At 27.5% G+C, this 16,715-nt stretch overlaps 1 protein-coding gene across 1 annotated transcript; it reads right to left on the bottom strand.

The window, feature by feature from the left end:
* Positions 1 to 1,885: 1,885 nt before the first annotated feature.
* LOC107441130 (coatomer subunit beta) lies at positions 1,886 to 15,354 on the bottom strand (the record flags this gene model as incomplete). Its single annotated transcript, XM_071176899.1, is given in 11 exon segments — positions 1,886 to 2,143; positions 3,780 to 3,932; positions 5,091 to 5,180; positions 5,274 to 5,419; positions 8,279 to 8,398; positions 9,990 to 10,221; positions 12,398 to 12,487; positions 12,573 to 12,728; positions 13,801 to 13,872; positions 14,179 to 14,309; positions 15,195 to 15,354. Coding segments are annotated over 11 exon segments (1,419 nt in total), but the record flags the coding sequence as incomplete, so codon positions are not given.
* Positions 15,355 to 16,715: the final 1,361 nt, after the last annotated feature.

Raw genomic sequence — 16,715 nt, 5'->3', positions numbered from 1 at the left:
TGAACGGTTGCAGATATTTCGTGCAACCATAATTTCTATATCACACGAGCGATTTTTGGAGAAATTTCACTTACAGTTGCACTTACACTTGCACATATTTTCTCTCGTGTGATATAGCCATTAGCCATTGCTATAAATTAAATTGAAGAAAATGCTCCTTTTTTTCGAATATTTACAAGATTATATACCTGTGTTGCTCGCTTAGTTTTTTTAAAGGAATATTAGATTTTTATTATTTGAGGTAAACGTACCGATATAAGGGAATCATATGTGAGAACTACATTCTTGTTGCCGTAGGCCATTAAGGCAAGGTGTGCAATTGTTCTTGTTTTTCCAGTGGCCTCCATCTATGGCCAAGAATTTGGCTTCAGCCAGACCCAGACATTATACCCGTTTAAAGAGCAGACCCTTTCATACTGTCATTCATTCACCCACAGACCGTAATTTTGACTTGAACCAGAGAACGATTAATCTCCAATTCAGTACCCGCAGAGGTATTGATTTGTTATGGGAACATGGAGGACTTTGCGACCCGACATATTTAACGTGCAGCAGTCACCATTTTCAACACGGGGAGCCTTCGGCCGTTAGGATTCAACTCCCGTTCTCCCGAACGCGAGTTCAACCAGTCACTGCCAACCAGGCTATACCAGCCCCGAAGACATGAACATTACTCATGATTTTGTAACATTATTCTGTATTAAAGTTTAACATCCGATTCTACCGAATATTGAATTTTATTTCGCACCATAAGAATTTTGTTTCAATTTAAATCATTTTAAAAATTAAATATTTTTTTAAAATTAAAGTATTTAATTTGCATTTAATTTACTCACTAGAAAATAAATTTTTTTCTTTAAAATTTAAGTCGATGAACATTAAAGATTTTCATTCTCAGAATTTATGTTAAAATTGATTCTAGTATTATTTAATGAGATAAAAGAAACATGACTTTTCTGATTGTTTTTATTTCACTTTATCTAAAATATTTTCTGATAAGGGAATGTTTTTTTTTTAAAAAAAACTAAGCAGTTTTTAACTGTAAACATTTAAAAGTATTTTATTTTATGTATAGTTTTAGGAATTTTATAAATTTTAGGCGGAATGCGACCCCTGCACAATGTTTGACTAAAATTCGTGGCTGACATTTTCTTTGTTTTTGTGAAAATAATACTGATATAACATTTCCATTTAGCTTCATTATTAGTGATCATGATCCGTTTTTCTTTAAAACTTCATATTGTTATTAAAACACAGAACCGAACTATTCAACAGAATACACTAAACGCTTTACATGACAAATCCAATATCATTATTGTAACTTACAGATTGAAAAATCAATAAAGATTTCATATCGACAGGTATTGGTCAAGAGAATTTTTTTTAAAACTAATAAATATGTTCTTTTGGATATTTTACTAAACAAAACATGGGATATATTACATAAAATTAAAAAAATTTATTTAAAAAAAGTATTAATGAATTTAAATTTATCAATAATACTTACATGTCTTTTGTTTTTATTAGTTCTCAACTGCCCCATTGATTTAAAACATTGATTAAGAAAAATCAACTGGTTTCTCGCTTGAAATAAATTCTCAATTACGGATTCTTCGCAGTTTTGAATTTTTTTTCAATTGCAGTGTACGAACAGATTTTTTTCTCAAAAAATTATTAGAAGTTAAGTATAAGTCTATATGATTTTATATGTATTTGTTAAAATGTTTTGTGCTTAGTGGTGGACAAATTATGTAAAATAAGAAACTTATAAATCTGTCAAAAATGGAAGTTTTTCTTTGTTTCTTGATGCCATTAAGATACAAATTTTTAAAAACTCACACAAGTTCTTAAATTAAAATAATAATAATAATAATTACAACACACAATTATTCAACGTGGATTTATTTATACATGGAAAAATACTATAAATTTAACATACAACAAAATGAAGAATGCTTTTAAAATACAATGTATAATAATATACCTTTAAATTTGAGATATCATGATCTTTGAATGTCAAAAAAGTTCTTATTTTAAATAATGAAGATGTTTTGACTCAATAAAACTTCTTCTTTCAAGCGCCAGTCTTCAAAGCCATTTTTTGGCTTGTATTGATTTTATCGCCTAGACTAAGGGCCATTCCCTGCAAAGAAAAGTAATTTAATGTACATTTTTATTTTACATTACAGTTCATAACAATGAAATATATGTTTTATCAAGACGACTTTATTAATACAAATAAAAAGTATATATATAATGTTATGCCTTTAAAGGCTAGATAATTGAAGAGACTTAGGCGGCTTCTGATAAAAAGGCATTTTATTACGTTATATTGAGTATTGAAACATTATGGGTGGGATATTTACATCAATGGTTTCCCCATTTCAGGGATTGTTTGGACTTGGCCCAGATTTCTCTAGCCGTGGAAACTATGAAAAAGACACGCATTTTTGGCTGTCTTGAGCTTTTAAAGTGAGGTTCCGAATGGGAGGGCGTTGCAAGCATCTTCTTATCTCAATGAAACGTCATTTAATTGATAAAATTTAAAGGTTTTGATTCACTAAAAGTATCTCGCCACTCTGACGGTGGGAACTTTCTGGGACTATCGCAATGCTTATATCATCCACGAATTATTGTCCATTAACTTCAGAAAATAATCTTTTATCTGGTTCATCTTGACTTTTTATGGCTCATTGTATTTTAGACACATAAATTACTCTTATTTATTAAACTGTCTATCCGAAAGGGCAAAAAAAAAAAAAAAAAAAANAAAAAAAAAAAAAAGGAAAAAAAAAAAAAAAAAAAAAAGAGAAAGATTTTGGATCATAACTGAAAAGGAATGTCAAATAATTGTCACTATATCCATTTAATTATTAGACATTCACTTTCAATATTTAGATTTAATTACAATAGATGCAGTAACGATGTTACTACCAAGCCAGGTAAGTTCGTGGCATAATACAAAAATAGTCCATCACCGAAAAATTTCATAACCATCGTTGAACAGCCGATCCAAATTTGGGTATAAGACTACTATTATTCAACTTCATAGCCTTTTAATTTTGAACCCAGTCCAGAAGGCAAGGGAACTCCTGGATCAAGTATTGGGAGAAATTTGCCTTTGTAAAGGACTTTTTGATGGAACTAACCCGCATTTCGTTACATGGAGAGGAAGACCATGAGAACCTCACACAGCCTGACCGTAAGGGTACTCTCACCCATGATCCATCTACCACTGAGGATATTTCACATCAGTGCTGTGGTCGGTGCAAGCAGGATGTAGAGTTTATATCGACTGGCTGGGATTCAAACTGAGTTCACCCCATTGGAAGGCGAACGCTTTATCCCCTGAGCCATCATGGCTCTTTAAAAATTACAATTCATTTTGTATAAATGTAATTGGATGTCAGTGCCTTCACTTTATTGTTGATTCTTTTAAGGTTTAAAACAAAGGCATGTTAGTTTAAAAATTTGTAAAATCAGAACTGGGGCGTTATCTTTTATTTTAACCACTATTAACGGCGGCTACTCCAATTCATTAATTTCTATAGTTAATTTCCATTACATATCAAATGAGGAGTAAATTAATTTAAAGCAACAACAATAAGAAACAATTCAAGAAACATAATAAAAACTAATGGTTACCTATTTATTACCTATTTACAGGTGATAATGTTTTCATGAGTTCAGACATATTAAAGCGAATATGTGTTATTTTTGTCACTCTGTATAATTTGAATATTTTATATCATTGTTTAATGATATTATTTGTTTCATACCTGACTTTTAGCTCGAATTCTAATGTGACCAGTCACTGGAGCTTCAGGATGAACAGGATTTTTCTCAATGCTTACATTAGCTAGGGCATATTCACCAAAAATAGAACGGGCATATAAATTAGCAGCCATGAAACCACATTCACCAGACAGGGCCTACATGAAAAGAAATTAAATGACAATAAATATATCAATACAATTTTTATTTTTGTTCAAACAATTTTACAGTTGCATATTCATATCTTATTTATAAATTTACAAACACAACTAAATTTTATATCATTGAAATGTGCTATGCATAATACAATTAAGACAGGAGATGTATAAACACAAGATTTTTTATTAACCCCTTGCCAGAGTCGCCTGAATCCAGCTCGGGCAAATACTACACCCAATATTTGTGATGCCCAAACTGACTTCGGGTAAGAGAAAAGTTAACGTTTCTATTTTCTGAAGCCCGAGCTGACTTCATTTCTACTTTAGAATGCTTAATTCACTATTTTCCTAATAGATGGCATTAGTGGTCCTATATTTTCACGGATTACGACTTCATCCGAGGGATGGATATATGGGTGGGATTTTGGGGTATACCATACTGTAACAGGGTTGCCACTCAAATCTGGAAAAAAAATTCCCTGTGTTTTCCCTGTTCATATTATGCACTATATATTAAGAGGAAACAACAATTAGTGTGCTCTTGTGTGAGCTATATTGGGCTAACTATATTTATTAGTTTTAATTGCTGGAAAAACAGCTGAATATTATTAAATAATGCTATAGTAAATGAAATAGTTTAGTATAGCTGAAATATCATGGTTGAATATCCCATAGATTACACTTTAAGTGGTCACCATTTTTTAAAAGACAAAAATAAGAAACAAAATTCCCTGTATTTTCCCAGTTTGTAAAGAAAAAAAATCAAAATTCCCTGCATTTTAGGTGATTTTTTAATTCCCTGTATTTTCCAGGTTTTCCCTGTTCTCCCTGTGGAGTAGCAACCCTGTGTAAAATTTACGTATTGAAAATCATAGTGTTGTGTTGTTGTATCATATTATTCTAGCAATGTTATATTTTGCTTCGAATTCTAAAGTTAAACAAGACACCTTAAACCTGATGCTGCTTCAGCTATTAAGTTTGTATTTAAGCAGAATAAACTGAATTCTTAAATTAAGCCAGACGGTTTCAACGTAATGCTGCTACAGCTTTTCATAACGTCTGCATTTAAATTGAACAAATTAAACTCTAAATTTCAAGTTTAGTTTACACTGCTTTTGTACTACAGATATTGGGAAAAAAAACATCTAAGAGCTCTACCTTTTCTGGTGTTAGACACCTCATATTTGTAAATCCAATCAAATGCATGAGATAGCATTTTAGATCATTCAATGTAGTATTCACAGACACCTAGGAAATAAAGAACATATTAATATTTGTGCTGCCAAAGAGTGAATGGAACATTCAAATGTTAGCTTAAAATAAAAATAGGTAAGTTCTTACCTTATTTTCCCATTCAAACTCTGCCCACATTTGCCTGAACTCTTGATCGGTGCATGTAGCAGGAATAATGTAATCCATAATATCAATGTGAATATCATTCAGAACAACAACACTTCTGTCACTGGCTGATCCGCTGATATCATATACTGAAAAATAAATGACAGTTAAACTATGAAAAACCTGGAGGATAAAAAGTAATAACCCACTTACATACCTGCCAACCCGCCAGGGAAAAAAATAGGAACACGTCACGCGGTCGCGACATTAAAGTTTACTTCTTTACACTAAATGTTAGCATAATTGTAACTGTATAAGATTTAATGTAACAATTATTATTGATTATAATACATATCAAGTGACAAGATTTTTGATTATTATTCTTATTCAACAAACTAATTAAACAGAAATGATAGCTGATTTTAGTAATTTAAAACATATTTAAAAACAAAATATTTTATTATTACTCAAACATATGTGACAATAAACACATATAAAAAAATAATCAATTATTCTTGTTAAGTGCTACAGTTGTAGCAGATTTGGCTGATTTTAAAAACTTTTCATCAAACACTTGTCTATAACAAGGCTGAATCATTTGGGACTTGGTAAATCAAAATTGCCTGCAAAGTAGACGCATTCATGCTACCCCTAAACTCAGTCTCATTTTTTGGAAACATCGNAAGACAATCTCGAAAATATTTTTTTTTTTAAATTTTAATTTTATTTTACTTTGCATGTCTTTTTTCTCTTCATTTTCATGCATTGTCATCCATTTCTGAACTGTGTGCTAAATTTGAAGTTTGTAGCTAGTCGGGAAGTTAGTTTAAAATCGATTACAAAATTCCACCCGGACAGACATACACGAAGGTAAGTTTATATAAACGTGGTAAAAAGGGGGGAGGGGACTCAGTTATGCTCTTTTAAAAACAAATCTCCCTCCTTTCCTGCATTCCTGAAGAGGAGCATCACTTACGGTCTTGGGAAGTCTTCTTTTCCCCTTTTTGTTGATTTATGAATAACTAGAAGCTAGAAAAGGAAAAAAATGTGTGTCCAAAGACTTTTTTTTTTTTTTTTAAGAGAAGGGAAATAATAGATGTGTGTTTATTTTGATTGTTAAAAAGTGTCCGGGAAATCGACCCTTCCGGAAAAGGGACGTCCGGATATGGGACGTTACACTGTATACTAGTAATGTTATATTTTGCTTCGAATTCTAAAGTTAAACAAGACACCTTAAACCTGATGCTGCTTCAGCTATTAAGTTTGTATTTAAGCAAAACAAACTGAATTCTTAAATAAACTCTAAATTTCAATTTTAGTTTGCACTGCTTTTGTACTACAGATATTGGAAAACAAACATCAATGAGCTCTACCTTTTCTGGTGTTAGACACCTCATATTTGTAAATCCAATCAAATGCATGAGATAGCATTTTAGATCATTCAATGAAGTATTGACAGACACCTAGGAAATAAATAACATATTAATATTTGTACAGTCAAAGAGTGAATGCAACATTCTGATGTTAGTTCAAAGTAAAAATAGATAAGTTCTTACTTTATTTTCCCATTCAAACTCAGCCCACATTTGCCTGAACTCTTGATCGGTGCATGTAGCAGGAATAATGTAATCCATAATATCAATATGAATATCATTCAGAACAACAACACTTCTGTCACTGGCTGATCCGCTGATATCATATACTGAAAAATAAATTACTGTTAAAATAGAAAAAGACTTGGAGAGTAAAAAGTGATAACCCACTTAGTTTGTAATTAAGAGATAAATTTTCCTGCACAGATACTACAGAGATTTGTGGCTTATAAAAAAAGTGAATTTGCATTGAATTGCTTAATCTTCGAAGAAACTGTTACTGCTTGAAGAGAATGAACACAAGATCTTGCTGAACATAATTATTTCAAATTTTTTTACAATATGTGGCTTATTACTTTTTATCAATCAGATCTTCAAGTGATAATAGCCTTCTTTAAGAAAAAGAAAAAAAACTTTCTTTTGAATCTGAGCAATTAATTCTGTCTAACACGCTGACAGTTAAAAGAAGCCTTAATTTGTAGAAAGCCTTAATTTTTTAATCCTACCATACGCATGCAGAAAACCTTAATCCATTTTTTATTTACAAACAGTCCTGCTCTTCGAAAAAAAAACCCTTAATTTTATGAGCAAAAACAGTAAATCATTTAGAATTATATAGAAGAAAAATGACCCTTCTTACCACGGTTTTCTGATGTGAAGGGGATTGGCATGAACCATAGTTGTATGAAGGGAAAAAAAAAGCAGACATTTCAAAGGATTAAAAATAAAAATTTCAAAACAGCTAATCTGTTAAAGAGATCATATTCTGTCATATTGCAAAGAATTTTAATTGCTGAAAGAGCTGAAGTATTTTAAAGATCTGCTGTGGTAAAATTTAATTGTCTGGTACCAGAAACATGACCTGGTAATAAACTAGAATATACTAATCAGAACTTGCATAAATTTCACAACATTCAATTTTATTTATGAGAATGAATCATTAGCATATAATATCACACTTAAAAACTTTAAAAAAAAGAAATGAGATTAAAGCAATCTTTCACAATTACAGTAAAATTCAAGGCACACTATTAAAATTAATCATGCAAAAATTTACATTTTAACAACATAAGATTATGACTAAAAAAAAAGGGTAATAATAGAAAAATTAATGTAAGTCATGACAATTTTGAGAGTTTTAACAAAAATTTAAATCTAATTCTACAAATATTTTTAAAATAATGAATAAAAATGAAGTATTTTTTGGATTAAGTAAAATATGAAAAAACATTTATTGTGTATTATATAGTACCAAACACATTATAACTGTTATTTAACTTGTTCTACCAAAAATTAAATAATATTGACAACAAAATGGTTAACACTTTCTTAATAGATTTCGTATAAGTATAAATTAATTATTAGAAATTAAATCATTCAATAGTCAAATTAATTTAATAGCTAATAATGACTTACCAATGTTACCAAAAATGATGCCATTTTCAGTCGATGCAACTTTAACACTTGCTTTGATGTTACAGAAATCATGAGGAGCAAGAATTACTGGTGATGGCTTTTCAACAAGTTTTAAATCTCCTGGAATAAAATAAAATCGTAAAATGTACTATTTTCAAAAAAGATAAATATTTTCTTTTAAAAAAATATTCTTACTGTAAAGCAACAACTTAAGTAAAATACATTTGAAATTACAAACATTTTAATTCAAGTCTTTAACTACACAAACTCCTTAAAATGAGATTCTGGCAATTAAGAACTTCTGCAAATCAGCCCTGGACCATTGCAACTTATTGAGATTTCATAATATAAAAGTTCAAAAAAAGAAAATGTTACTTTTTCTAATACTGTTTATGAACATTTTTAATAAGTTTGTTGCAGATGTCTAAATTGATAATATAAATATCAACTTGTATAGCTATATTTTACTAACACTTAAATAATCTTAATATTATGATTGAAAGAAGTAAAATATTAAAATTTTACACAACTATTATAAAAAAGAGCAAATTTTCCATATTTAACTCAATTCAAATATCTTAATCACATCTTTTTATCACAAAACACTATTACAAATCTTATGGCATGAAATCACAATCATAAACAGAATACTTGTATTTAAAATCAAATTCTTACTTAGACAATATGGTAGATTTTGATATGGTAGATCAAAATAAAACAAAAAAAAACTTTTATTGTTTTATTTTGATTTTTTAAACATTTTAGTTTAAAAAATCAAAATAAAACAAAAAAAGTTTTTTTTTTAAAGTCAACCAAAAAAATATTATTGATAATGAATTTAATTTGTTTAATTTTTAAATACTTTTATAATGATTCTCATTATTTCATTAGTCAATTTTATTTTATTTCTTTTCATTGTTGGATTTTTTTCCACATCAAAAATAAGATTAATTTCATCTCCTAAGTCCTCACTAATAAATACTTTTTTTTTTTTTTTTTTTTTTTTTAAAATNTTTTTTATTTTTTTGAAAATTATAACAGAAAATTATAAACATAAATCTTATCAGCACCTTGATCAGTTTGAAAAGAGTGAGATATTTTTGAATAAACACACTTACATTGAATCCATTCATTTACAAATTCAAATCAATACAAATAAAAAAACATTCAGTTTTCAAACATAAGAAATCATTAACTATTCCTTCTTTCTCTGAACTGGTTCTGATCAAAGTCTATTGTGCATTAATTGCAGAGAATCAAGAAATTGTTATCCCCCTTTTTTTGAGCTATAAAAGATTGAGCCCTTTTTATTTATTTATTGTTTTTTTTTTTTAGAAAAAAAGGAAGTTAAAATGAGTAAAAAATTAAGTAATTTAAAATATTTAACATGAAATTAAAAGAAAAAAAAACGTCGGAACATCATAATATGAGAATAATAGTAATACTGTACAATTTAGCATCCTTTTCAAGAAAGGAAAAAAAATCAAGTTTATATGAGTGAAAATTAAGAAATTGACATTAGTATGAAATTATAAATAGAAGTTTCAGGACCTCATTCAAAAAGTTGAGTCACAGTAATAATTGGACTATCTTACTACAGTAATATAAAAATATTGTAATAAATATAAAAATACATACTTACTTACTTACAAGAAAGACAATAACAGAAAGAAAACGGAAATTGGAAAACTAAACAATAAAATTCACTTACCTAATGTAGCTAGTTCTAGAGTACAGTTTTGAAGAGTATCAGAAGTTTGGTTGACAATCAACACATCCAGGACAATATCATATTGGTTTACATGAACATAGGCTTCAGCATAAACTGGATCAGAGAACCCAGTCAGTTGAGTCACTTTGCTCAGTTTAGAGGAGCTTAAATCAGCTGCAGAATCTTTTTTCAACACTCCCATAGCTTGAGAAAGACTTAGCTCAAACATATTCTAAGATAATATAATAGCAAAATAAATAAGGTAAAATATTGAAATAAGACTTGAAAAATAGTATAGAAAATACTTAAAATTATCAAAAGAAATTAAGTCACTATTAATTACTTGATGCATGTTTTCTTGTTTTTTTTTTTTTTTCTTCCAGCAGTTATTGCTATGGACAACATGACTTTTAAAATCCTGATATTTTAAAACTACATTATTACAAGAAATATATTTTGAATTGAGCATTTGCAATTTAATGTGGATTTTGCAATTGCGACAGGTGTTTTTATATTCCCAATAATTTCAATAGTAAAATTGTAATATACATACATTTGAATTATCACTTTTAGACATGCACATTTTTGGATATCATCCCAAATGCATGATGTGGATTTTAAAATAAATTCCTTCATTCTTTTTTAAAATCAATTTTCTCTATTATGATGATATAATGGCACTCACATTTAAAAATCTCGCATCAGATTCAAAATTGATTTACATAAATTTTTTGTTGAAAATAATTGAATGAGTTGAATTCAGAGGTTTTGGGATTTCTGAGGTTATATTGCATGAAGAAATTTTTAAAACCATCTAATAAAAATATTTTTAAACCCATAGAAATATATCAAATTTCTTAAAATAAGTCAAGTAATATTAAAAAAAAAGTTTTGGACGAAAATTCTTGATTTTTTTTACTATGAATCAATAAACATGAATCTTTATACTGCCATACAATTGAAAAAATGCAATTGTGTCACAAAAGATTGCATGAAAAGTGGCTTGACTACTATTTTCCTTAATGCTAAATTAGAATTTTAAAAAACTGATAAAAAAAAACTATTTTTGGAAGAAGAATGTTTAGAATTTGTATAAAAATCACAATTTTAAAATTTTTTGTTGCTCTTTTTCTATTGCACATTAGTATACGAATCTTAAAGTTGGTCTTAATATATTTGACAAAGAAATTGGTAACAACTGACACCTTAAACTTAAAAAACTTATTTTAAACTTCAAGAGAGAAAAATTACACATATTCTTCCTTATTCAAACTAATTTGTTGAAGTACTTGTGGTAATTAAGTGAACCTAAAAATGACCAAAAACATTTAAAACGTAATGCAAAATTATGCTCATATTGTAGTTCATATACTGCTTTTAAGTTAATTTTTTACCATAGAACTACCAATATTTTGATTAAAAAATAATTGAATTAAAAATTAAACATAATTATTCTCTTTTTTCAATAATCCTAAGATTAGTTTTATAAGCTTAATTTTACTAAAAAACTAATTAAAATACTTGAAGCAAATCTAAATGTATTTAAATAATGATGTTCACAATTAAAAAAAAAGGCACTGTTAAAAGTTTAATCTTAACAGTTAAAAAAAAGACGAGAACTTCTGTTTTGAAAACATTTCTTTCTAAGAATAAAAAGAAAAAAAATATGAGAGTGCAGATATCTACAATTCTTTTTCATTAATATATATATTTCAAATAATTAACACAATACAATTAAAGCAAGTACTGCATAAGATTTAGAAGACAATAGATTTTAACATTAAAAGTAGAAGCTAATATTTATGTTAAACACATATTTCAGATAAAGTTAGAATTATCCTTGTTGTTGAAATTATTAAAGGAATGGATAGAGAAAAAGTTTTCAAAGTAAAACTAAAGCGAATATTTATTGAAGAATAAGACAATTTTGTAAGCTGTGTGATACAATCGAATGAAGTACTGCACAATATATCAAGTCATCAAACGGGGGGATAACTAACATTTTATGTAACATATTTTGGAACTGGATCAGAATCAGATGGGTTAAAATTGTGTTAGTATAAAGAAAACACAGTTGGCAACAGTCTCTTTTTAATAAATGAAAAACAAAATATTCATTAAAAATTGGATTTTATTTCTTTTTCCTTTTTTTTTTTAGCTATCATAGTTCCGATAACATACATCAATAACACTTAATATATATTATAATTACTATAAAGCGGTCACTGAATAAATAAAATATTAATAATATACATTTCTCTTTTATTTATTTAATGCTTTAAAATAAAATCAGATTTAAATGAATGATTTTTTTAGTAAATTCAGTTGATTTAAATCACTGTTTAAATCATGCTAACCTGGGGAGAAAATTGATTGTTCAAATAAAAAGAAACTGAATATTTTCTTACTTCAGTCCCAGAAGCATCTCCTTTGGCAGTCAATTGACTGAATGTTATTGGATCATCTGTTTGGATAACAACATTGTTTGTCTCTTTAGCCTGAAAAAAAAATAGATAAAATTCGTTTTTCTTACATTTAATTATATAATCAACAAACTAAAAACCAAATAAAAAATATACAAACCTTAAGGTGTTCTAGTTCTTCTTCATGTTTCGCAGCTAGCATGGCAGCTAATGATTTCCTACATTCGTCGTTGAATATATTAATCATAAGGGGTGAACGGTCAGCAAGTACTTTAATAGACAGAGCTATTCGTTCCAGATCATCATCATTTATGTTCTAACGAAGGAAAAACACAGGGAAATAATATTCAGAATAAAAATTTTAACTGATGAAATATAAATAACAAAAAAGTAACTTCTGGAGGAAAAAAAAAGGAGATAAATCAAAAAGTTTTTAAAAGCCATAGTGCTTAGATTTATTTAAATTGTGGGTTAGCTTAATCAGAATATGTCCTATGTTAATGCTATTAATGTTTTAATTTTCATAATTTAACAATTATATTTTATTTTTGAGCAGTTATTAGAAGCTGTTACAACTGGAAGAAACTGTTAGATACAGCTTCAATTAAACCAGTACAAAATACTTTTTTTTATTATCAAAACTATGCACTGATTCAAGAAGGGAGAACAAGGTGCTTAAAAACAGCTCTCACACACAAACCAGCTTAGATATGGGATAAAAGTAAATTATTGCCAACAAAAACATTTCCCATTCACTTAATTTTTATCAGGAATTATTAAAAAATTTTCCTCTTAAGTTGTGCAAAAAAAAATAGTATTTAGTCTAAAAAATTTTGAAGTAGCAATTTTTGAATGAATAAAGTTGAAAGATACAAGAAGAAAACTTTTATTGGACTAAATTATATACTCTATGAAGTGATAGATTACGTTTTCATGATTAGGACAACATACATTCAGAACAGTGAATAATCTTATTCTTTAAAAAGAGTGATTCCATGCATTTAACACTTATATATTTCAATTACCTTTGAAGTAAAAAAAAAATAAATACTTAAAGCATTAAATGTGAATGAAGGAACAGAGCTTTTGATATTGAAAGCACAATTTACAATGAAAAAAAAGTGTTAATAAATTTTTATTCAATATTTGGAAAAAAGAGAAGATAACAAACACCAATATTATTTTTTTTAATGACGATTAATATTTTTTAAAGAGTTACATTGATGTTAACATTCCTGATGTTCCTGCATTTAAAATATATTAAACTAAACGTACTTTATTTCACAGTATGTTTTTACTTAAGGTATTAAATGTATTTTATAAATTAATGTTATTATAATTCAAGTTTAGAAATAATGATAGAATATTTTAAAAAAAAAATTGCTTACCTTCTTAGCTATTCCTGATTTACCCAAATGAATTATTGAAGCCATAACTAACATGCATTCAGCAATAAAAGCCTGAAATTATGTGAAATATTAATATTACAATAAATAGATAATTGTACTATATTAAGAGAGGTATGGCATATAATAATAATTACAGTTATTGCACACCATATGCAGAGATAATAATGTAAAAAATATTAACAGAATACTCTATTTTAGGCATAAAATTGCATATTTGTTATAGCGGTATAGATTAATACAAAGATAATTATGAAGGCAAATCACAATAATTCCTCCCCAAAAATCTTTAAATAAATTTGTTTTTATGGTAAATAATATGGTAACCATGATTTTTTGAAGAAAAAAAAAAAGACTTACATTTTGTTTTTTAGCATCATGTACCAGAGTAATGTATCGAAGTGCAATTTTTGCTAGAGTAGCTGACAATGCAGCACCAATGAAATAATCTCCAGCCAATAAGCAAATACGCAATGGAGGCTTCTTATCATCTGGAAAAAGTACATATTAAAATAAATGATAAATGGAAAAAATTTTTTTATCACGAATCATTTAAGATACTGTCTTTCAATGGTAGGTCAGAGGATTAATAAAAATTTTATTTATGGGCAAATTTCTCAAAATGTGAAGTTTTGCTGAAGCTAATTAGGTAAGATTAATCTCATAATTAACCTAATGTGGATGATTTCTACATTTAGACCATACATTTAAGTATATAAATCAATGACCAGTAATGAAAAAATTTAAAAATGAAAATTTAGCGACAGTTTTAAATTGTAATTGCATAAAAGAATTTAATTACTGTCCCTTCACTTCAAGGCTTTAAAAACATGCAAAGAAAAAATTAAAAAAATTTTTATGTGAATCAATAGTTGTAAGTTTAATATTTAAAATATTTAATTGAAAATTTAATTAATAAGTTTTAAAATATAGATTATATCTAGAATTTTGAATAAATATATAAAAAAAATTATTCCCTGTCCTTGTAAAAACATTTTTGTACTGCTTATATTTTTATATTATACTAATTCTGAAAATAGCAATATGAAGAAAATCCAATACCTTATTAAGATTTTAAAAATTACTCCTACACTGCATTATTTGGGCTGATAAAATTTTCTAACAATTCAGAATCATTCATTGATTTTCCTCCAAGTAAAAAATATCACACCAAATTAATGACTTATAAATAAATTAGAAATAAATGGACTTTTAAATAAATGGAAAAATAACTTTTAAAGTTATTTTTCCATTTAAAACCCCAAATAACTTTTAATGTAGTTTGCATATATAGTTAACATTTAATACATATATAGTTAACACTTAAATAAGAAGCAATAAATTTAGAGTGTTATTCTTGACAAAATTAACTTTACTTTTTGATGGAATTGGTGCAGAACTGAAAGCACTCTGTGTAGCATAAGTACCATCAGCAGTCACTAACTTTTGAACAGGAGCACTCATTGTCACATCATTTTCATTTTCTTCTTTGTTTTCACCAGATGCTTTTTTTATCTCATCATCCACAATTGGAAGCTAAATTAATATGCAGAATATATAAAAAGGATATGAAAAAAATTAACATACACTACTAACCAACTTTAATGTTTTTAATCAAAAATGTCTTGTAAAAAAATTATTTAGAGTTGAATTTTTTTTAATCAGCAAAGTCATTTTCAATACACCCTTTACAATCTGCATTGACATTAGCGAGAATGAGCAGGTAATATGGGTAATTTTCATTGAGGGTCATTTCCTCAAAAAAAAAAAAATATCTAACTTTTATTTTGAGTAAACTTTTATAAAAAGATTTCTGATAAAACATGATCTCACACTTCGATTTTTGAAACTAAGAGTTTCATAATCACATACCTGCCAATTTTCACTCTTTCCGAGAATGGATTTCCAGAGTGGTTGTAAAACAATAAACGAAAAACAATCTGACTCAAAACTTTATTTATATTTTGATCCTGTTGAAATTCGCTTGTGCAAGAATTATTATGCTTTTATATATTTATTGTAATTATTTATATGCAGTGGTGGTCAAACTCATCAATAATTATCATTATAATTCAAAAAGTTAATTGGAATAACATGAGTATTGCTACCACCTTAAATATGAAAATAAAATCTTCCGGAAAATCCGGAAGAGTTGGCAGGTCTGTAATCATACTTTACTACTAATTTCTGATCATTTTATTAGTTCAATAAATAAGTGTTTAATTTCTCCTAACCACTGTTATATTATATAACATAACAAATACATGTCTTTAAAAAAAAATTAAAAACCGTATTTTCAGAACTTTAATTAGGACCATCACAATTTAAGGTAACAGACAATTGCCCCCAACTTTCCTTATCTGATGGATAAAGCCTAGGGCAATAGAATATAAACAGAACATGGTGCAAATTTAGTACAAGAGTAAAGATTAAAAATTAATAGCATTTCATGTGCTACTGAAGTTCTACTAAGTTCTGGTTATGATTAACATGTAAAAAATGAAACGTGTAAGTAACATTTCAAAGTGAGTAGGTTTTTATGAGTATGAAAAAGAGTGATATAAAATAATGTAAATTTTTAACATATTATTCCAGTTTGCACAATGACAAATTAAACTAATATTTCTTATACAACGAATAACATAAAAATTTAACACATCATAGAAGAAGAAATAAACATACAGAAAAGAGTGGTAAAAAAGTTGAAAATTTTAGTGTATAAAAGACAAATTTTTTCATGCTATTATTTCTAAATGCTATATCTTAAAATTTAAATAATTTACAAATAAAATATGCAATATGCTGTTTAGTTACAGCCTTAAGTGGTTTAGAAAAAATAAAAACTTTACAAAAAAGCTAGCTAACACTTAGGCTAAACAATGAGGAAAGAAAAACTA

This window comes from Parasteatoda tepidariorum, unplaced genomic scaffold, assembly GCF_043381705.1.
Source record: "Parasteatoda tepidariorum isolate YZ-2023 unplaced genomic scaffold, CAS_Ptep_4.0 HiC_scaffold_318, whole genome shotgun sequence".
NCBI lineage: Eukaryota > Metazoa > Arthropoda > Arachnida > Araneae > Theridiidae > Parasteatoda > Parasteatoda tepidariorum.
This window is presented reverse-complemented; position numbering and strand designations above follow the sequence as displayed.